This window comes from Acanthopagrus latus, unplaced genomic scaffold (genome assembly GCF_904848185.1).
Source record: "Acanthopagrus latus isolate v.2019 unplaced genomic scaffold, fAcaLat1.1, whole genome shotgun sequence".
Classification (NCBI taxonomy): domain Eukaryota; kingdom Metazoa; phylum Chordata; class Actinopteri; order Spariformes; family Sparidae; genus Acanthopagrus; species Acanthopagrus latus.
The window spans coordinates 23273-44785 of NW_023504069.1; the positions used below are offsets into that span (position 1 = coordinate 23273).

Below are 21513 nucleotides of genomic sequence, written 5' to 3' on the forward strand. Positions count from 1 at the left end.
GTTTTCTAGTGATTTTTATTTTTGTTATATGAAATTGAAAATGAAAATCAAATCTTTTTTTTTAAATTTCACTCAGCCTTGTATTTCAATTGTAATTTTTGTATTTTAAAACGAAAAAAAAAATATATTTTTTTTTTGTTTGTTTTTTAAGACCCGTTTCTGAAAGGAAATTCGAAGGACCAAAAGAGACACGGACCCTCTAAGCATGTGATTGTTTTTTATTGCGTTCAGGCTTGTACCTTTTCATGTATTGTATGCTGCATGGTTTACCAGCCGGGCTTCGGGTGTTGTTGCCCGGTTGTTTTTGACCTTTTGCTGCTTGTAATAATTGTGCAACAGCACCAAGTAGGGCAGGACGCCAGGTGGCGAGCACATGTTCCTACGTCACAGACAACACCCGCGGCCGGCCACTGCAGCTCTGCCCGCTCCACCGCCGACAGCTCCGCTAGGCTGATAGAGGCTGAGATGCACGGCAGCGCACTGGGATCGTAAAAAAAAACGGCCCTGTGCTCTTTCTTTCCATTTTAACAGAGGTTACAACACGAATATTGGTGGCTGTTTGAAAACAAAGAGAAGGATGGCACAGACAGACACGCTGCTGCATCTGTTCGCTGGAGGGTAAGTTAAGTTCATATTAATGCCCCCCGGACTAGCGTTATTAATAGCCCAAAGATTCAGTTAACATGAGGAGGCTAACACTGGGTTTGTACTTTTGAAAAGCCCATGTGAAACCTAATAGAATTTACTCCTATGCGTCTTTAGCGCCGAGAGCCGCTAGCCCGCATGCTAACGGATATCAAGATGCAAGCTAGCCCTTGATGGCGCAGCACTTTCTTCTCGAATATAGTCAGCTAGCTAGACATCTGCTAATTGTTTTTATTTGAAAGGTCATATTCATACTGCCAATGACATCGTTTCTTTTTAGGTGATACTCTTTAATCTGAACCTATATCGTGTAACCGAACTCAAGACCATTAGCGGTTAGCTAGGTCCCCAGTGTTACATGACACTGAGGCTAACGAGCTAACTCGCTGGGTTCAATGGTGGGTTCATGCTAGCGATGCCAACCGCTCAGTAACCACCAGTCTAAATAAAAATAACTTCAATGATTTTTAAATATGCAGTAGTGTGATATAACGAGCTGTATGCCCATGGAGTTAGATTTGTGTCTTTATAATATGCGAGAAAACAAATGATTTGAGAGAAAAAGGAAAGTTTTTGAGAAAAAGTTATCACACTGATAGCAGAAAGCATTTTATGAGAGAAAAAATATATTTGAGAGAAAAACTTTCACACCAATAGCAAAGAATAATAATATTTGAAACTAAAAAAAAAGTTTTGAGAGAAAGCATTTTCTCATAGAACATAAAGAAATAAAAATTTGAAATTTTTAAAATTATTTCTGAGAATAAAATCTCAATACTTTTTTTTTTGCTCTCAAATACATATTTTCTGCTATCAGTGTGAAAACATTTTCTCTCAAAAGTGTTTTGTCTTTGCTCTCTATGCAAGATTTTGCTCTCCCTGTGAAAATAATGTCATGGGCGGGGCCACGTTCTTATTGGCCAGTCGGGTGAGAATCGTCTTGGGAGGTGTGGTTTGACAATCCCGGCTGGAGAGGGGTCCTCGGACATTTCCGCTAACCAGGAAAAACATTGCGATCACCCTGCTCATCAATCCCAGTCATGTATATGCATGTTCATTTTGATGCCTGTCGATGCCTGTCCAAAAAACGCAACTGTCAATAAATCTTCCAAAAGTGCACGTTGTTGGGCTAACTCTTTGTCGTGAATCTTTGTTTCTTTTTTTTAATCATTATCACTGTTTTAGGCCTACAGTGATTCTGATATTCTCAGATGTAAAATGTTCAGCCTACACACAGAATTGTATCTGTTTTCATCAAGTTGTGATTAATTGAATGATGCCGAGTTAACAGCATTGTATTTTATGCTCCAGCCTGGGTGTTGATTGCTGTATGTCGCTGAGGATAAAAATGTAATATTGTCCACAATGTTGACATGTTGGATTTGTTTTCTGCTGTAACACAGGGCTGGTGTGTTGCCCATGGGTTGATTTGGTGGTTGTAAATGATGACCAGTGGGGAACACAGCCAACCTTCTAAAACGTTACCCCTTGAGAAGAGTGAGATACATGTCTGGGCTTTCCTATGAACCATGGTCGACAGTCGCTCCAGGTGTTTGTGTCACAGGTTGATCTGGTCGCCTCACGCGTTGCCACAGCTGACTGACCTCACACTGAGTTGGGGCTGGATGTCAACATATTCTGCAGACTATTTGATGAGCAGGCTGTATGACAGTATATACAGTTTTCACATCGACTTGGCTTCAGCTTAATAACGATTTATGCGGCTGGGAACGATGGCTTTCATTCAGTAACCATTTGAACGTGGTGTGGAATGAAAGAAATACTCGATGGTAACAGGTGTCACAAGTTAACCTTGACGCTGCGCACTCAATGCCACAACTGACAGTGGTGTCCACACAGCTCTCGAGCCGCTCGGCGTGAAAAAATGCCTCAGACTGGTCCACCCATGAGTTATTTGTGAGTACAGACATTCACGACAAAGAGTGAGCCCGACAGCATGCACTTTTGGAAGATTTATTGACAGTTGCATTTTTTTGGACAGGCATCGACACAGTCACCTACACTGTCACTGTGCTCCGTAGAGCTCGTCTAACAGTTGTTCGCAGGTTGCAGTCCTGGCATCTCTGTGTGGAATAGTAGTGTTCAAGCCACGTCAAAATGAACATACATATACATGACTTGGATTGATGAGCAGGGTGATCGCAATGTTTTTTCCTGGTTAGCGGACATGTCCGAGGACCCCTCTCCAGACGGGATTGTCAAACCACACCTCCCAAGACGATTCTCACCCGACTGGCCAATAAGAACGTGGCCCCCGCCCATGACATTATTTTCACAGGGAGAGCAAAATCTTGACAGGAGAGCAAGAAATTGCATCGGGAGCAAAGACTTAGGTTTTGAGAGAGAGAGAAGAAAATCATTTTGAGAGAAACACTTTTTTTTTTGAAAGAGAGAGAAAAAAAATGTTTTCACCCTGATAGCAAAAAATATATATTTGATAGTAAAAAGATTTTTTTTTCTCAGAAATTATTTTAAAAATTTCAACAACTTTAACAAAACACCTGTAATTTCCAGGGGCCAACCATCTTGGATGTCCTCTTTCTGGTGTCAGTGATCAGTTGTTTACACGCATTATGCATTATTACAATATTGTCTGTCAGGCTTGGTTATGTTATTTGGAATACTTGAGTCAAAGTGGATTCTATTCTCTCACAGACAAATAGGTGATGTAGGTCACTGATGATCAGTGAACGGAGAATTAGCTTGGGTGCTTAATCAGCTAATATATTTGACTCTGTCCTCTAGACACGGGACACTACAGAGGCTTAGTATAATCAGTGTTTTGGGGGGGGACAGGAAAAAAAACTCTTGATGTGCAATTAGAGAATCTGGGACAGAACTGTGTTGTGTTAGCTCTGGAGTATTTTTACTCCAGCACAAGACACTGGTCTTTGACCTTTATTGTTCATAGCTTTCAGCTGTGTTACAATGGAAACATCCCTCTCCACAGTCAAAGCTGATATGAGTAACCTTGCAAGAACAAGAAGAACAGTTTAAGGGAGTGAGTGTATTTGGTGGGCATTTCCTTTTCTGTTTGCCCACCATTCTGATTTCTGTTTGTGATCAATTTGCAGATGCAGTGGTACGATTGGAGCCATCATGACCTGCCCCCTGGAGGTGTTGAAGACACGGTTGCAGTCCTCTGGCGTCACGCTAAGACCCGTCTTCCAGGCCCAGCTCGGCGCCTTAAGTCGCACCAGGGTTATCCGACCGGGGACTGTTACACCTGGGCCGCTGCAGGTCCTACGGTAAGATGTTTGTTTATGTGGGCTGTCTGTCAGGGTATTTTTCTTAAATAACAAAGTGTTCCTCACAGATGGTACACAGTTTAACAGGTAACCCTTTTGGGAGGAGCATGACTGTCAGTTTGTGACTTTTGTAATTACATAATTATAGCCTAAAGATTTTCGCTTTAAAAAAATACAACAAAAACAAATTTGTAAAAACAACACACTTTGCTAGGAATGATTGTATAAAGCCCTGCGCAGTTCTTGTGCTTTGGTCCTTTTAAAGTACTTCAGAGAGCCTTTCATTTGCGTTTTGTCTTCATAGTCTTGAAATTAATGCCTCTAATCCTGTCTCTCATTAAAGCGAGGATTAAGCTCACAGTATCCTGGTGGTATTTAGTGACTTTAACCAGCTGTTTGTGATGACATACAACGTGTTTTTCTTTCAGGCTTTAAGATACACATGAAATGTTTTGGTGTCTGTAAAAACAGAGCTTGTATGAGTTTGGTTAGGTTAGGGAAGACTACAGACAGGCTCAGTGTGCCAAGGAGAAAGTGTGATGTAACACTGACTGGGGACAAAGACTGGTCTGGACTAGTGTCTGTTGTATCTTTACAGAAAAACAGTTACACTGCCTGCGGAGATTCTGACATTGGAGAACAATATTTCCTTGTTAATTAAGGTCTTATGCCTGTATTGCAGCTGCCTTGTCGGATACAGATTGATTTTTCAGAGCTGCTTAGGAACTATCTTTTCATTTACAGGTTTTAAACTAAAATAAGTCTTTTCTGGAGGTTGATATTGGATGCTACTTTGACATGAAAAGAGGTCATTCTTGTACTCATTGCCCTAAATGACTTGGGGAGAATCCTTCCAAAGACCTTTGCTGTAAAATATATGTAGACTGAGGTCAACATGTACAGTGGTGGTGTAAATTAATACATCTGTAAATGTGTTGGTGTTCTTTAAAACAAAAATTGATGGCTGTTTTTAAATTTTGTTTTAGATCAATCCTTGAAAAAGAGGGACCAAGATCACTTTTCCGTGGCCTTGGGCCGAACCTCGTTGGCGTCGCCCCCTCAAGGTACAGTGAAAACAGTGCGCACATGTTTTAGTGGCTCAGTTGTGTCTATGTTGTCATTACCCAGAGCAGCTTTGCTTAATAAAGAGCTGGATCTATGTTGCAATCTCTGTGTTAATGATACCTTCCTGTTGGTGTACAGGTTATTGACAAAACACAAAGAAGTCTTTTTGTAGCCACAAACAACAGATGAACCAGTGGTCAGGAAGTAGGGAATGATAAGGTTTTTTTTTTTTTTTTTTTTAATGGATGGTAAATGAGTAGGCATTATGAAATAAGTAAACATTTATTTACACCTGAGTTAATCCTACTATATAAATAAAATGTTTGGAAGTAGGATAAAAACAGTCATGGTAAAGCCGAAATAATGTGAATGGTAACACAGTACAGATATTTAGATAATAACAGCAACCAGCATTTGAATGTAACTAAATACATTTTTCATGTACTTGTACTGGAGTATTTTAATTTTCTGCTGCTTATATTTCCACTCCACTACATTTATTGGATACCTTTGGTTACTAGCTACTTTGCCATTTCAGATTACTGACTGTCGATAAGCAGGTAGATGGTGTTGTGGGCTGCTCTAAGAGATCGAAGGCAAAATATTTTCAAATGTATATTATTTGCAATCAGACAAAAAAATAAACCCTTCTGATTACTTTAGAAGATGCTAGATATTGATGCCTGTAATTGATCAGTCCATACTGAGACGGTCACAAAGTAAGGCAGACTGATGATTTCTCAGGCTACTAACCAAAGAGAACACAGGAGGAAGTTCTGTTTATATTTTTCATTGTAATGGTAGAAGGCATTTACTCACTGTATAAACAGGAAGCTGTTGTCATTGCAACAACTTCTGGGCAGACCTCCCTAGCTTTACAGAGTATTGTGTGTCTGCTTTTATGTTTGTGTAGACCACAACATCTGTCAGTGTTAGCAGGCCTCCATATTTGTATTTAATTGACTATTTTCATTACATGAGACAAATAAGGCACTGTGTTTTGGAGGAGGTTTGAGTTTCAACAGCTGGGAAATAATTGATCTGAACCTTAACACAAGTCATCATGAAAGGTCAGTTTTATTTGGATTTAATGTCGATGTCATCTTGTTCCATTCTTGGTGTCAATAAACGATCAGTACTTTGCCCTGTTCCCTCAGGCTTCATTGTGGTGGAAGTCAATGTAAGATGAACAATACTAATGGTTTTCCCACCAAATGTTGAGCAGATGTTGAGACTGAAAAAGGTCACCAATTGCGTATAATTCCCCATGGTTAATGAGTAGCTGCAGCATGATCCTCTGCTCAGTCATTCCATTGCCCCTCTGTTTCACTGGCCAACTTGGACCGGCTCACATTCAGAGCAGCTCTGTCGGCATCTGTGATGCTTATTCAGCCCATTCTGGTGCAGTGACAGTTTGTTCCAAAAGCCAAATGGAGAGAGCTGGCAGCGGGGAAACAGACCGCTGGATACACTGTCAAAGGGCAACACCAGTCCAGACGGAATGATTTACATAATTGCCCAGCTGCTATAAAACCGCAGCCAGATTTATGCACTTTGTGTCAAAATCTTTACACCTGCCTCTGTAGAGTCCTCACCAGTCTGTTCTATGTGTTTCAGAGCCATTTACTTCGCTGCATACTCGAAATCCAAAGAGACGTTCAATGAGATGTTTGTCCCCAACAGTGGTCTGGTGCACATGTCCTCTGCTGGTGTTGCAGGTGAGCAAAAACAATCGAGTGCCCTGAAAAAAGATGAATTCCTATAATGTTCTGTCTAACCTGTGGATGAAATAACACAATGCCAACATGATCCTCTGTATAGTCTAAAAAAATGAACATTAAATCCTTTGTGAATATTATAATCATTTCGTATGAAGTAGAAGTATTTTTCAGATGCTGATCCTGCTGTAATTTCTTTCAGTGAATCTGAGTGGACAAGCACTTGAATCCAAATTCAGTATGCATTACATTGAGGGCATGAAATGGATCTTATGTCACTATAAAGTGTAAAACTGAATGTGCCCTCCTCAGCTTTCATTACCAACTCTCTGATGAACCCCATCTGGATGGTGAAGACCAGGATGCAGCTGGAGAAAAAGTATGTGCACTCGTAATTTCACCTGCCCTCTGTGTACTTAGAGTTCGGTTGTAAAGGCAGACTTAATCAAAGTCAAAACTGGCCCCTCCTCCTTCCCTCAGCACTGATCCTTGCACCCTGTTATTGGCTCAGAGCTCCACACCCACTGCCAAAAGGTTGATGCTCAGACATGTCCAAAAAAACAGCGAATTATAACAAAGTTGTTATTTTTATAACGAAAAGGATTAGAAAATCCTACTCATTCTGCCTTTTAAGATCTGTATAAAACAAACTGACTTATTTTAGGGACTTGGCAGGTGAGAATGTCCACCACATACTGTGACCTTTTAGCTGATGCCCCCTTCACAGCACTGACCTTGGGTTATGCTGTCCGTGAGACTGAGCATGTAACCATGTAACCATAAATACACAGTGCTGACGCAGTGTCCTGTGTGCGGAGGAAGAGTCTATATTTACCTTAGCGAGTACAGGGCAGTAGTATCATGTGAGGTCACAGAAACAAGACTTTCCACCCCTGTGTTGGAAGAACACATCCTGCAGCAGCACAAAATGGTGGCTTTACAAATGAGCGCAACAAAAAGACTAGTTATTCATTCAAACCAATCAGGAAACTGCAGGATTTCATGTGGTTCTTTACAGGAATGACCGTTCACTATCGCTAGGACAATAAACAGAAAACAAACAGGTTCCAATTTTGGTCATTTAAAGAGGAAGCAGTGCTAGAAAAGTGCGGCTTTTCTCAAAAAATGTATATCAGATCAGGTGGGATTTTGTCACTAATGAGCCCAATTTGTTCGACCTTTCAGAGCCCGAGGAGAGAAGAAGATGAATGCACTGCAGTGTGCTCGCTATGTTTACAGAATGGAAGGGGTTCGAGGCTTCTATAGAGGCCTGACTGCAGCTTATGCTGGGATCTCGGAGACCATGATCTGCTTCCTCATGTACGAGACACTGAAGAAAAACCTCGCCAAGAACCAGTTCATCTCCCTGAATGGTGAAAGTGAGAAAAGACCTTCGGACTTCCTCAGTCTGATGTTGGCAGCTGCTGTTTCAAAGGGCTGTGCGTCCTGCATAGCCTACCCACACGGTGAACACTTGCCCATTTGTTAGTTTCTTGCAACAAAACAACCTTCTGTCAGGGAGAAGTATTTATTTAAATGAGTAATCCTTTCTTTCTCCTTTTCTTTTCTCCACAGAGGTCATTCGGACAAGGCTGCGTGAGGAGGGCAGCAAGTACAAGTATTTCTTCCAGACAGGGAAGTTAATAGCAGTGGAGGAAGGCTATGCAGCTTTTTATAGAGGACTCATTCCACAGCTAATTAGACAGATCCCTAACACAGCCATCGTCCTCTCCACGTATGAACTCATTGTCCACCTGCTGGGAGACTCCAAGTAGAGAAACGCTTCAAAGTCAGGATTTTCCTGACTAACGATGGACACCACAGAAAACCCATGACACACTGGGCAACAGACTTTTGAAAATGTAGCACATACATTGACTTAATGTGGTGCAACAGAGACTTGCAGCATGGAACTGAAGCAGGTTTACTGTCATCCAAAGAGCTAAACACATTATTTTATTCAAATCTTGTCGTTAGGAGTTTATCTCATTAATTTCATCTCATCTAATTTCATTTATCTTGTTTTTGTTATTTTATGACAGTGTTTGTTCTCTTTTATCAGTGGTAAATGTACCAACACACACAGATGACTGTGCAGGTTGCCTCATTTAGATAATGATGGGTTAGTGCTGTTCCTTGCAATGTAATGACCACACAGATCATTTTGAGATTTCTGTTTCACAATGTGCTGGTATTGAACATTTGAATTACAGAGAGGTTTATCATATTTTCATTAATACATATGATTACAGGCTTATCTGTTTGTTTCCTTTGTGAAAAAGAATGTCACCTTTTGCAATATAATGAGAACTCAGATGCTTATTTGACCAGTGGCTCAATAAAATGCATCAAGAAAAGACATCAGTGGGTGGTGGACATGAACACTAAAAGACGACTCTACTAAAAGAAGAATTAACCTTTACTGGTGTATATACATATATATACAATTAACAACAATATATTAATACAATATGGTAGGAGTGAAATGTAAAAAAAAAACAGCATTAAACAGATCAAGAACAAAAACCCAAAACAAACAAACAAACAAGAAGCCCATATGGGCACTCTGTCTCAATTTCAATTTTCAATTTCAATTTCAACGAGCTTCATTGGCATGACTGTGGTTCACAATATTGCCAAAGCAGACAGGATTACAGATTATTTTGACAATAATGATATCAATGATAACGATGATGATAATAATGATAATAACAATAAAAGCAATAATAACAACAATAATAAACAGTATATCAGGTCCTCTCTGGGCAGCCGGGTCTATCTGTGTCTGCTGCTCTCTAAGGCCCGGCTGTGGTCGCTGAGTCTGTACAGAGTCAGTGTTTTCCTCAGTCTCGGGTCAGTTGCAGAGCTCAGATGATCTGCCATGGAGTATTGTCTGTTTAGGGTCAAATAGCATTGGAGTTTGCTTTGGGTTTTGGTTGTTGATGTCCAATAGTTGATGTAATTGTCTTTTTCTTTTGCTATAATTTGGTTGGGCTGGATGGTGTGAGGGCGGTCTTGGTGCCCGGTGCTGTTGGAGCTCAGCCTGTGGACCAGCTGGCTGGACTCCCTTCTCTGCTCTCCTCTTGGCACTGTAGGGCTTTGTAGTGCTACCATACAATACAACTGGTTCAATTATTGATTGAAATATTTTTATCCAAATTTTGACAGGTATGTCCTATGTTTGAAGATTTCTTTATAGTCCAGAAAGCTCTTCTGCCTTTTTCTCTGAGATCTTTAATGGCCAGATTGAAATTTCCCGTCGATGTGATATTTAGTCCTAAACATGTGTAGCTGTCTGTGTTTTCTAAGTCCGTAGAGTCCAGGTGGAACCTGTGGGGATTTTTCTGACTCTTGCGTCGTTTCTGGAAGACCACGACTTTTGTCTTTTCCAGGTTTACAGTCAGGGCCCAGGTCTGACAGAACTTTTACAGGTGATCTAGTTGCTTTTGTAGCGCCTCCTTTGTCGGAGCGAGCAGTATTAGATCATCTGCCAACAGTAAACATTTGACTTCTGTGTCAGAGAGGGTGAGACCAGGGATCTCTGACTCTTCCAGGGATTTGGCCAGTTCATCTATATAAATGTTGAACAGGGTGGAGCTCAGACTGCAGCCCTGCTTCACTCCTCTACTTTGGGGGGAAGAAGTCTGTTTCCCTAGTCCAATTTTGACAGCACATTGGTTATTTATATACATTGGTCTTAATAATATCATAGATTTTTCCTCCAATACCTTTTTCTAGTAATTTCAGAAACAGACCATGATGCCAAATTGAGTCGAATGCTTTCTTGAAATCTACAAAACGAGAAGATTGTGTTGTTGTTCTGGTGTACGTGTTTCTGGATGAGGGTGTGGAGGGTGTAGATGTGGCTCTGTGTTGTGGTCTAAAACCGATCTGACTAATGTATAAGGTGATTTTGCTGTGATCAGATAAGGGTGTGAGGGGCTGACAGTGAATGCTCTTACACTGAAGGGCTCCAGGTCTGTAATGCTGTAGTCCACAGTGCTGTTGCCAAGAGGAGAGCTGTGAGTGTAGAGACCAAAGGAGTCTCCTCGAAGTCGACCGTTGGCGATGTACAGACCCAGTGTACAACACAACTGCAGCAGTTGCTGCCCGTTTCTGTTGACTGTTTTGTCAAAGTTGTTCCTGTTTTGGTGTGAAGGAGAGGATGCTGATCTGGCCAGGTATGTGTTTGTCTCCCTGTGCATTGATCAGATTTGATCTGTGCCTGTTCTGGGCAAAGGTCACCACAGATCAGCACTTTTCCTTGTGTCTGGTAGAAGCTGATTTCATCTTCAAGGACGGAGAAGCTGTTTTCATTATAATAAGGGGACTCTGATGGGGGGGATATGGGCTGTACACATGAATATGTCTCTTTCTGTGGAGACCACCTCTTTTTTTATTTTGATCCAAATTGAAAAATCTCCTTTTTTGATTAATTCGATTGAGTGTGTGAGGTTCATCTTGTACCAGATCAACAGCCCTCCTGAATCCTCTGCCTTGGCTTAGACTTTTCAGTTTGGTAGATGGGAAAATGATTTCTCTATATTCTAAAAGGACAACCAGTGGGCATGTCTACTCTATTCCAAGTCTCCTGCAAAAAAAATATCTGCATTTTCTAACTCTTTCTTAAAGTCTGGGGTCCTGCTCTTAAGGCCAAGAGCAAAAGACCTCAGACCCTGGATATTCCAACATGAGATTACAAGAGATTTAGCTGTCATTGGTTTAAAACTCAACATGTCGCATTCTGTGTTAAAATGAGACCAACTTCCAGTCCCATTGTCAACGAAGAGATCAGTTTTAGAACATTTTAGACATCAGGAGTTTGGATCTAATAATATTATAAGCCTTTAACATGGATGAATAAATAAATAAGTAAATATGTACAATAATATATAATAATAATTTAAAAAAAAATAAAATGATTGAATAATAATACTAAAATACACTGGATCAGTAAATACTCTAGGGTTGTCTGCTGTGTTTGGCCGATCAGGTGGGAGCAGAGCAGGCTGAGCATGTGCTGGATGTCTCTCAGCTGGTTGTCTGGAGGTGTAGGGGTGGGGTTGGAGGTTGGAAGGGTAGGGGGGGGGTCTGCTGCTCTTCTCACCACCTGAGCATCGCTCAGTGGGCCGGGGCGTGGCTCCGGGGGATGGTGGCGGGTTGGGGCTCCTGGGGGCAGGAGGGGGCTCTGGTCGGTTGTGAGGGCGTTCATAGCTGCCCTGGTGGGGTCATCGTGTAGGGGGATGAAGATGGTGAGGTCACTGTGGGGTTTGTCCAGGTGGTCTGGATTTGGGTATGATTTTGACTCCAGTCCAGTTTTGTTCCACACATCAAAAATATAACAAAGGTTTTTTACCATCTTAAGAATATAGCCCAAGTCCGCCTGTTTCTCTCTCAGGCCAGCACGGAGGTGCTGATGCATGCTTTTATCTCTTGCTGTTTAGACTATTGTAATGCCCTGCTCTCTGGCCTTCCCAAAAAGAGCATTTCGAACTTACAATTATTACAAAACTCAGCTGCACGAGTGCTGACGAGGACCAGAGGGCGGGAGCACATTTTCACCGGTTTTAAAGTCACTTCATTGGCTTCCCGTGCGTTTCAGGATAGATTTTTAAGGTTCTTTTACTAGTTTTTAAATGTCTTAACGGTCTTGGGCCTTCTTATTTATCTGACCTGCTTTTAGTCTGTCAGCCCCCGCGGACCCTGAGGTCCTCCGGCACCGGCCCTTTAACCACCACAGGTTAGTTCAAAAAAGCACGGGGAGGCGGCTTTCAGTTGTTATGGGCCCCGACTGTGGAACAGCCTGCCGCAGAGCCTCAGGGTTGCAGAGACTGTAGAGGTTTTTAAAAAGAGGCTCAAGACCCACCTTTTTAACCAGGCTTTTAATTGAAATTTAAATTCTTTTTAATCCCTTTTATGCCGTGCTACTCAGAGCATGTTTTTGTCCTTCATGTTTTTACTCTCTGTGCTTTTTGCTTTATTCAACTGTTTTAGTCTGTCAGTTTTTAATCTCCAGTGTTTCCTCATGGGGGCCTGCCAGACTGGGAGTTGTCTCTGGTCTGGCCGTGGGGGGTGCTGTCCCCATGGACAGCTCCGGCCTGGGTGACCAGAGGGCTCTGCACCTTGGTGTGGGGCCTCCTGTCTGCCCGGGTTGGGGTGGTCTCTGTATCTGTGCTCCCTGTGGCCCTGGACAGTGATCTCTCTCAGTGTGGTTGGCCCCCCAAAGGTAGCTTCCTCCACGTCTCAGGTCTCGCTGCCAGCCATGTCTCTGTAGCGACAGCTAGTGTGTGTGTGGGTGTGAGTGTGTGTGTTTGTTTGTCTGCATGCATATGTGTGTGTGTGTATGTATTTGTGTATGTCTCTGTAGGGGTGGGAGTGTTTGGTTCTTTCAATTTTCTTCTTGTGATTTTATTTGCTGTTTCTCTTTTCCTGTTGTTTGTTTTTTTTGTTTTTGTTTTTTTTTTAATCTCTGTAAGGCACTTTGAACTGCATTCTTTGTATGAAAAGCACCATATAAATAAAGATTGATTTGATTTGATTGATTGATTGGTTTTATTACTGATCCCCGGTTGTTGTCTGAAAGCTCACTTCAGTATCTTGTCCGGAAAAAAATCGGAGACAGTGATTATCTCATTGCTACTCCGGAGTGGAGGCGTAGGAGTAGGCTGTGCCATGTCAATATGCTGAAACCTTGAGCGTGAAACCATGAGCGTGAAACGAGGCTTGGGCTGGTCTGTGTGTCAGCTAAGTGCTGATCCTAACCCTAACCCTAACCCTGTCAAACCTATCAATCACTCTGCGGAGCTGTCCGGTGCTGATCCTGTCAAACCTATCACTCACTCTGCGGAGCTGTCAGGAGCAGATCCTGTCAAACCCATCACTCACTCTGCGGAGCTGTCGGGTGCTGATCCTGTCAAACCCATCATCACTCTGCGGAGCTGTCCGGTGCTGATCCTGTCAAACCCCATCACTCACTCTGCGGAGCTGTCCGGTGCTGATCCTGTCAAACCCATCACTCACTCTGCGGAGCTGGTCCGTGCTGATCCTGTCAAACCCATCACTCACTCTGCGGAGCTGTCCGGTGCTGATCCTGTCAAACCCATCACTCACTCTGCGGAGCTGTCCGTGCTGATCCTGTCAAACCCATCACTCACTCTGCGGAGCTGTCCGGTGCTGATCCTGTCAAACCCATCACTCACTCTGCGGAGCTGTCCGGTGCTGATCCTGTCAAACCCATCACTCCACTCTGCGGAGCTGTCCGGTGCTGATCCTGTCAAACCATCACTCACTCTGCGGAGCTGTCCGTGCTGATCCTGTCAAACCCATCACTCACTCTGCGGAGCTGTCCGGTGCTGATCCTGTCAAACCATCACTCACTCTGCGGGAGCCTGTCCCGTGTGATCCAGTCAAACCCATCACTGCACTCTGCGGAGCTGTCCGGTGCTGATCCTGTCAAACCCATCACTCACTCTGCGGAGCTGTCCGGGTGCTGATCCTGTCAAACCCATCACTCACTCTGCGAGCTGTCCGGTGCTGATCCTGTCAAACCCATCACTCACTCTGCAGAGCTGTTCAGTGCTGACTGACTGAATCTAGTGTGGGTTTCTGTAACCTCTGTGGGGAAGAGAAGGATGTTGTGTCTTTCTCTGCTGTGGTGATGCGGGGGAGGTTACAGAACTCAAAGATACTAAAGAAAACTTGAGTCTCATTTGGCTCACCTGCCTGAAGCTCAGCGTGACGATATTGTCGAGGGTGATTATGGTCACATAAGCCACTGTTTTCTGATGTACCTTCACGCACATCAGTTTACAACATGATATTGACGTAGGTGACTGTTTACCAACTAAGCAACACGCCTACTGTGTGAATCCTGATAAGTGGCACCGTCTCAGAAAAGAGGTTGAGTATTTGCTTGAGAACAGGATTGTGGAGCCCAGCTTGAGTTCGTGGAGTTCTCCCTGTTTAACTGGTCGACAAGTCTGGTTCATAAGTCAATAACGTGACAACACCTGACTCTTATCCACTACCTAGGATGGATGACTGTATCGACAGAGTGGGTAACGCTTCTTACATGACAAAGCTTGATTTACCGAAGGGCTACTGGCAATTCCGCTGACTGACCGTGCTAAGGAAATCTCAGCCTTTGTTATGCCTGATGATTTTTTGCAATACACAGTGATGGCCTTTGGGATGCCTAATGCTCCCACTACTTTTTAGAGGTTGGTTAACATCGTGCTGTCTGGTCTTTCTGGGTGTGAAGCTTATTTGGATGACCTGGTGATTTATTCACATTCCTGCAGAGTCATGTGTGTGGCATGAAAGCAATATAGACCCCAATTGGAGAGCTGGGACTCTTACAATATAAAACAACTTGTTTTCTGTTTTGTTCTTTGGTTTGGTTGGAGCAACACAACAGATTTACCCAGACAACAGTTTGAGTATAAAAAATATATATATATTTATTACAATATCTTGTTTAATTTAAAAAAAGGTGTACACCCTTCACTCACTTATTCACTACATTCAACTTAAATAGTGGCCTCTTCAAGCACACACATTAAGGAGTCCAATAGATCGGCATACTCCACAGTCCACATAGGGGTTCCCCTAACACAAGTCCGTCTGGCGCCTGGCAGTGACTTCATGCAGCCGGCGACCTGTCTATCACACGCACACACCAACACAACACTCACACAAACAAAGAGAAGCTGCCAGTATCTCCACAGTGGATAAAGAAACAAAACACAGCAACACAGCAATGAACACAGGAAAAAAACAAACAAACACAGCAATGCAGCGCTAAAAGATATGTTATGGTTAGTAGACAGTCTGGGGCAGCTTGTGAGTATCAATTGGCATCGCAACGATCCACACCTGTTATGCTCCAATCAGTTGGGCACGCAGCATGACAAAGAAGGGCCATTGCCCCGTGTCCCAAATCATGACCATGACATCCCCCTACTCTTCTACATTGGCAGTCCTGACAAAGAAATATCATAAAGGACTTAAATGTCTCTATATCTCCCTGGTGGCTGTCACCTATTGGCACGGTTTGACCTCCTGGGGGTCACATCAATACCTTGGTCCATCTGGAGCGGGAGGGGCTACCCATGGCACATACATCACAGGTGGGGGTTCCCAAACAGGGGGATACTGGCAGATCAGGATGTGCTGCAGGGCACCTTGGGGTGGATTAATGCAAGGTTATAGAGAATTTCTGTGCAGAACCCTCTTTTTCCTTGTGTGCTCGGATTTAATCCGATAGGTTAAACCCCCTTTATCCAACTGTTCCACCACCACATAGGGCTCTGGATCCCACTTGCCACAAAGCTTGCCCCTTCTCCCATCCCGCCTATTCCTACACCATACCCGTTCCCATAAACTGAAGGCAGTGCATTGGCCAACAGCGCCAGCTTATCTCTGTTGTCCAGGAGCAGCTTCTCTGTGTGCCTGTAAGCACGGGCTATCAGCAACTTAGCCTTGTGGTTGTTGTTCTGACACTCGCAGCACCCAAGCCTACAATGACCTCTACAATCTCAGAGCCAGCCATAGCTAGAAAGGGCACCTGGGCCTCAGTGGCGACAGCCTTAGCCAGCAGGGTCTTCCCACAGCCTGGAGGCCCGGGCAGCAATGCACCCTTGGGAACCTTGGCTCCCAGCTGGAGGGTATCCGTTCGGATTTTAGAGGTAGTCAAACAAATTCCTTTACTTCCATCTTCACCTCGTGCATGCCCGCTACATCTTTAAACTCACACCTTTACTTTAGCTGATTAAAAGCACTGAAGCTGCCACCCATGCCTGCGAGTCGCAAAGACATACCAGAGAATGGCCATGCCAATAGCAGCCATTCCCAGAGCTTAGATTGCATTCCCGAAGAATTCAGTGTGTTTGTAAGACACCTGTATCCTGTCCTTGGCGTCAATATTCAGCTCTTCTTCAACAGCTCTCAGCTTCTCCTCAAATTTGTCAATGTTGGCGACCTGCATTCTGTATGTGAGTGCAAGCCCAAGTGCAAGGTCCGCACATGCTCCCGGGACATCTGGTCATTCTGCTCTCGGCGCTTCTTCTCATCTTCATCTTCCTCTGGAGTTTTTCCCTTTGGTCCGTTACCTTTATTTTTCTCTCGTTTAGACTGAGATGTACTGAAGAAGTTTGTTGCCCCTAATAGATTTGCAACACCGACAGGGTTCCTCAACAGGCTGTTCCTGATGAACTCTCTGCTGATTCCCACCATGACCGGGACCCAAGTGTCTGTGGAGAAGACTCTGATTTAGTGAACGACCAATTATCGGCCACCGATATATCGGGGCCCGATAGACCGGCCCAATTTCTATCGGGGGTTCTATCGTATCGGTGAAATGTGCGCCGATAGAAAAGAAAGTGTGACGATGACAAAGCATGCGCTGGTGTACTGATTTATTTTGTCCAGTGAGCGCGCTGAGCTCAGCCAGAGACTTTGGCTCAGCTCACATGTCAGTGAAGTCCTCAGATGCTGACTGACAGCATGTTGTTTATTTATTTATTTATTGAAAGTTCTGCTACATTTATTTATTATTTGTTTGTTATTTGTTATTATTATTTTAGATTGTGTGCCAATCTGCTCTTTTTCTCATCTTGACTGAAAAAGTTAAAATGTTAAATGTTACGATAGCAGTAGACACGCCCACTATAGGGACTCAAAACGAGCCAGACTCATGTGTCCGATGGAGGAAGATATCTAAACACATACATCTCCAGAAAAGGATAGAGGGCTCATTTAGGTAAGTTTGGAGTATAAGATCCAAGTAGTGACAGTAAGGGAGATGAGCAGAGAGAAAGGCAAACTCCTTTTTTAGTTGATTGGACAGATGGACCCTCAACCCACTACAGTGACCCATTAGAAGTAGGCAGGTACCGCCCACGGGACTTTCAGAAGGATCCCACGAGTAGAGAAGGCGTGGCAATTTGGTAGATCTCATAAGATCGAGATAAGTTCGAGAGGATTTCTGATAGAGCAGAGGGCGAAGCCGTTTAGCATTACCTTCGCTACAGATTTGAGAACTCCAGAGGGTAGCCACACACTGAATTTGGACGCTGGCTTGAAGAACTGTTTTCAATAAAGATTGCGCTATCATTCCACCCAGCCTTGCCTCCGCAGAATTATTTTATCAACATACTATATGCCGACACCTTTGAGGAGGAGAGCCCAGAAACTACAGGTGGCGTTGTCAGCAAGATAGCTATTGAAAACTTGGAGACACGCCAGGGGTCTAGAGACTGACTTTCACCCCAATTGGCCAACAAGGTGAGCATTTTCACTCTAGGGGTCAAACTCAGGCCCTGGATGCTACTGTGTGTGTGTTTGTCAAGCTGAAAATTGCCAACATGGGGGAAAATGGGCAACAGGCGTTTAGTTAGTTGACACAGGTTCTGTCTAAATTATTAAATTAAAGAGAAAAAGGAGAAACTTAGCGGTAGAGATTAGTGGACTACTCAGAAATACGGTGCTGATGGTGGCAGGCATTGTGCCAGTCTACATCCTCATAAGTCATGCGTGAGAGTAGTCACTGTTTCCTACGCGCTAAGTTGTCTCAAATAGAGAAGTGAAATAGAGACGAGATAAAAGAACAGAGAATAGTAGAATAGAGTATTAGAAAATAGAGAAGAATAGGTATAAGAAGAAGATAAATAGAATAGAGAATATAGAATGAAGAAGATTATAAAGAAGAGAAACAAAACTGCTGTGGCCGCAATGACTTAACTGATTGTAAATACAAAGCAAATAGTGATAGACACGGCACCAGCTTACACTGTCGTGAGACTTGCATGAGGTCGGCCTTCATTAGTGGCATGGTTCAGTTGTCTCAAATCATAGAAAAGAATAGAAAGACTGCCAGGAAAAAAAAGAAGACCACAAAGAAACATTTAAGAGAGAGCGAAATGTCAAATCAAACTTATGGTTGTGACAGTAAACAATTTGGCAAGTCCAGGGGTGCGTGTGACGCCCATGGACTCTACTATAAATGATGTGGTGTGGCACTTGGTGGGCTGTTAGAGGCAGTTTTCCGTATTCTGAGTCCAAAAACCGTGTCGCCGTATGTGTCATATATACGAGTTGTAATGAAATTCAGCTGAATAAGTGTCTGTGTTTGTGAGTAAGGAAAAAGAGGGGAACCAGCCTGGTGGTATGAAGCTTTTAGTGCTTACTGTGTCCTCTGAAGCTGAATGTGGGCAATGAGATGCAGCTAAAGTTGATGTGAAAGTGGATTTGTTCATAGAATTAATTCTACGTAATCTATATAAATGCACATTATTAGAATATATAATATATATGCATATGTATTGTAATTGATAACGTGATGAATAAAAGATATAATAATAGATAAATAAATTATAGGAATGTATGTGGGATTTTCCAACTAAATTGATGTGATGCAATTGAGGGGGTTTGTACATTACCCTACAACTGAGAAGGTGACAGTTTGAGTCTCACCACTATCACAATTTTTAAGTCAGGTCATTTAGTAAAACTTCTAAATTCAGTAGTATGCTTTATATATGTGTTTACCTTCAGCAAAGATGGTCACTGTAAATAGGTCTTAAAAGACCTGCTGATGAAATATAGGTTAAATAGGAATGAAGTAGTGTAGACCTATACAGGGCTTCATATAGAGGGGATATTAATTGGTGTAAAGTGGCTGTATAATAAAAGGGGAATGAGGGATTGGTGGTATGAAAAGGTACCTATCAATCAAGTTATTATCTATATGCATAACAAGCACTATTAATCACATGAGAGAAAAAGTAGAAAAATGATCTCATGAACATAAGATTAAATACACATATACAATTTGTGTGTTACAATTAAGCATACCTTGCTGTTATCAAGCAGTGTATGGGTAGATGTCGTTTGATTGATTCTAATGTGGAGAAGTTCAATGCATACACTGAGTAGACCTTTGTGAATATATGACAATTGTTATTTGGTCGATTGATACAGCTGGTCAAAGTATAAAATAGTTCTTTTACTCACTGCAACTCCCAAAGGCTAGAGCGGGAAGCCCTGATGCGAAGGAAAGGAATTAATTTAATTAGAGATGATGTAATCTCATGGCCAAAATATTGGTAAAAAGGAATATGATGCAAAATCTGAAAACATAAACAATAACAGATCTTGTAGTGGGAGACTACCTTCCTTATCCGTCCAATAATTCCACTATCAGACCCTGTGACTCCGCTCAAAAGTTAAAGTCCAAATCTGAGGAGAAACGGCTCTGAGACTAAGTCCAAACAGAGGCAAGACAGCTCAGAGACTAAGTCCAAATCAGAGGCGAGGCAGCAAGTCTTCAGTCCAAAAAGGTGTTTATTCCAAGAGAAAAGTTATAAATCCATGAGGTACCCGGGGCAACTGAGAAATCTCCCCAGATCACCCATTTTTATACCTGGGTCAAGGTCACCAACGCCCACTTGGACCACCTCCATTCCTCATGATCACGCGAGACTGTCATCTTACTATTCATCATTTTTGTCTGTCTTCCTTAAAGCCTACAAAGTGTCTCACCCAGGCCCCTATCTGTGGCCTTGGGTGAGCTGTAGCTGCACCTGCTGCTCCCCCACTCCAGCTTTTATTATACAGGACGCATCAAACCTTGGTCTTTCATCAGCTCAAATTCCCTGTTAACACAGAACTGCAAGGTGTATTCTCAAATCAATGTATATGCATGATCATGACCCTGTTTATATTTGCCACTAACAATCTGAGAACAGGAGATAGCTAAAAATGCATGATTGGAGTTGTGTGATGAACATCAAAACACTGACATTGACTGAGTATCTAAATATTGGGGAATTTTGGGTTATCCAAAGGCCATTTAGTTATGACAGATATGTAGTAGAGTGCATATATTCTTTAACGGGGATGGAAACTAAATCATACATATTGATTTTGCACTAAAAACCACCTCCTCACAGCAAATGCTTGACTGGAAATAATTAAGGGACAAAGTTACTCTGGGCCTGTCAATATTTTTCATTTAGGGCAAAGTGGTGGTTACCTGTTGAATGTTGGCTGATAAAAAGTGTTAATTTATGTCTTCAGAATGTGTGTGTCCATAGAGTGGACATAAAGGAGGGCTGAGCAGCTGGTAGGTGAACATGCAGACACAGACCTGTGACCTGCAGCCTGTGTTGGTTTGTGTTGTTACTCCCTCTCCCACACTTACTTATAGAGTACCAACATAACTGTTTAAAGCCTCAATAATTTAAAAAATAAACGGGATCTGCATTAATGAAATAATGATGATATTAAGCTGTGTAATGTTTATATTACTTGGAGGATGATAAAGAAGTGACACTTTTGGCTTGCTCTATGGACGAAATAATAGTCTTCATTTGTGTTTTTCTTTTTCCTCTTTCTATACACCGGGGACACGAAAGGCCAAGAGGGAAGGCATAAACATTAAGGTTGAGGTCGACTGGGAGCCGGACAAGAGTCACCGGACACCTGTTACGTTTGTTGGTGTAATCCTCCTTTGTTACTCACACTAAATCTGTGAAGCTAGTGCGATTTTAGCCACAAACCCTTTAAGGATACACACAGATAGATCCCTTTGAGATAATCCCATGAAGACAGAAACACGCCACAAACACATTTCCATGCAAACACACACGCTCAAACAGTCATGTACGTTCAAAGCTACAACAATTGCATGCACACAAAGTTATTGCACATACATGGGTAGGGTAGGGTACAAGTAGAGCTTGGCAATTGACTGATCAGCTAGTAAATAATCGGTTGTTAATAGTGATTTTATTATCTGAGTATAGTTTCATTTAACC

At 42.6% G+C, this 21513-nt stretch overlaps 1 protein-coding gene across 1 annotated transcript; it reads left to right on the forward strand.

Moving 5' to 3' along the window:
• Positions 1-270: 270 nt before the first annotated feature.
• Positions 271-8592, forward strand: LOC119016153 (solute carrier family 25 member 33-like). The gene is made up of 7 exons (XM_037092049.1): positions 271-618; positions 3741-3914; positions 4901-4978; positions 6597-6697; positions 7010-7076; positions 7883-8163; positions 8273-8592. Exons 1-7 carry the CDS (start codon positions 578-580, stop codon positions 8470-8472), a joined length of 942 nt encoding a protein of 313 aa, XP_036947944.1. The 5' UTR covers positions 271-577; the 3' UTR covers positions 8473-8592.
• Positions 8593-21513: the final 12921 nt, after the last annotated feature.

Excerpts from the sequence above, each read along its gene's own strand:
- LOC119016153 (XM_037092049.1), top strand. The coding sequence starts at position 578 with ATGGCACAGACAGACACGCTGCTGCATCTGTTCGCTGGAGG. Across the intron at positions 3,915-4,900 it reads GGGCCGCTGCAGGTCCTACG|ATCAATCCTTGAAAAAGAGG; the intron begins GTAAGATGTTTG and ends ATTTTGTTTTAG. Across the intron at positions 8,164-8,272 it reads CTGCATAGCCTACCCACACG|AGGTCATTCGGACAAGGCTG; the intron begins GTGAACACTTGC and ends TTTTCTCCACAG.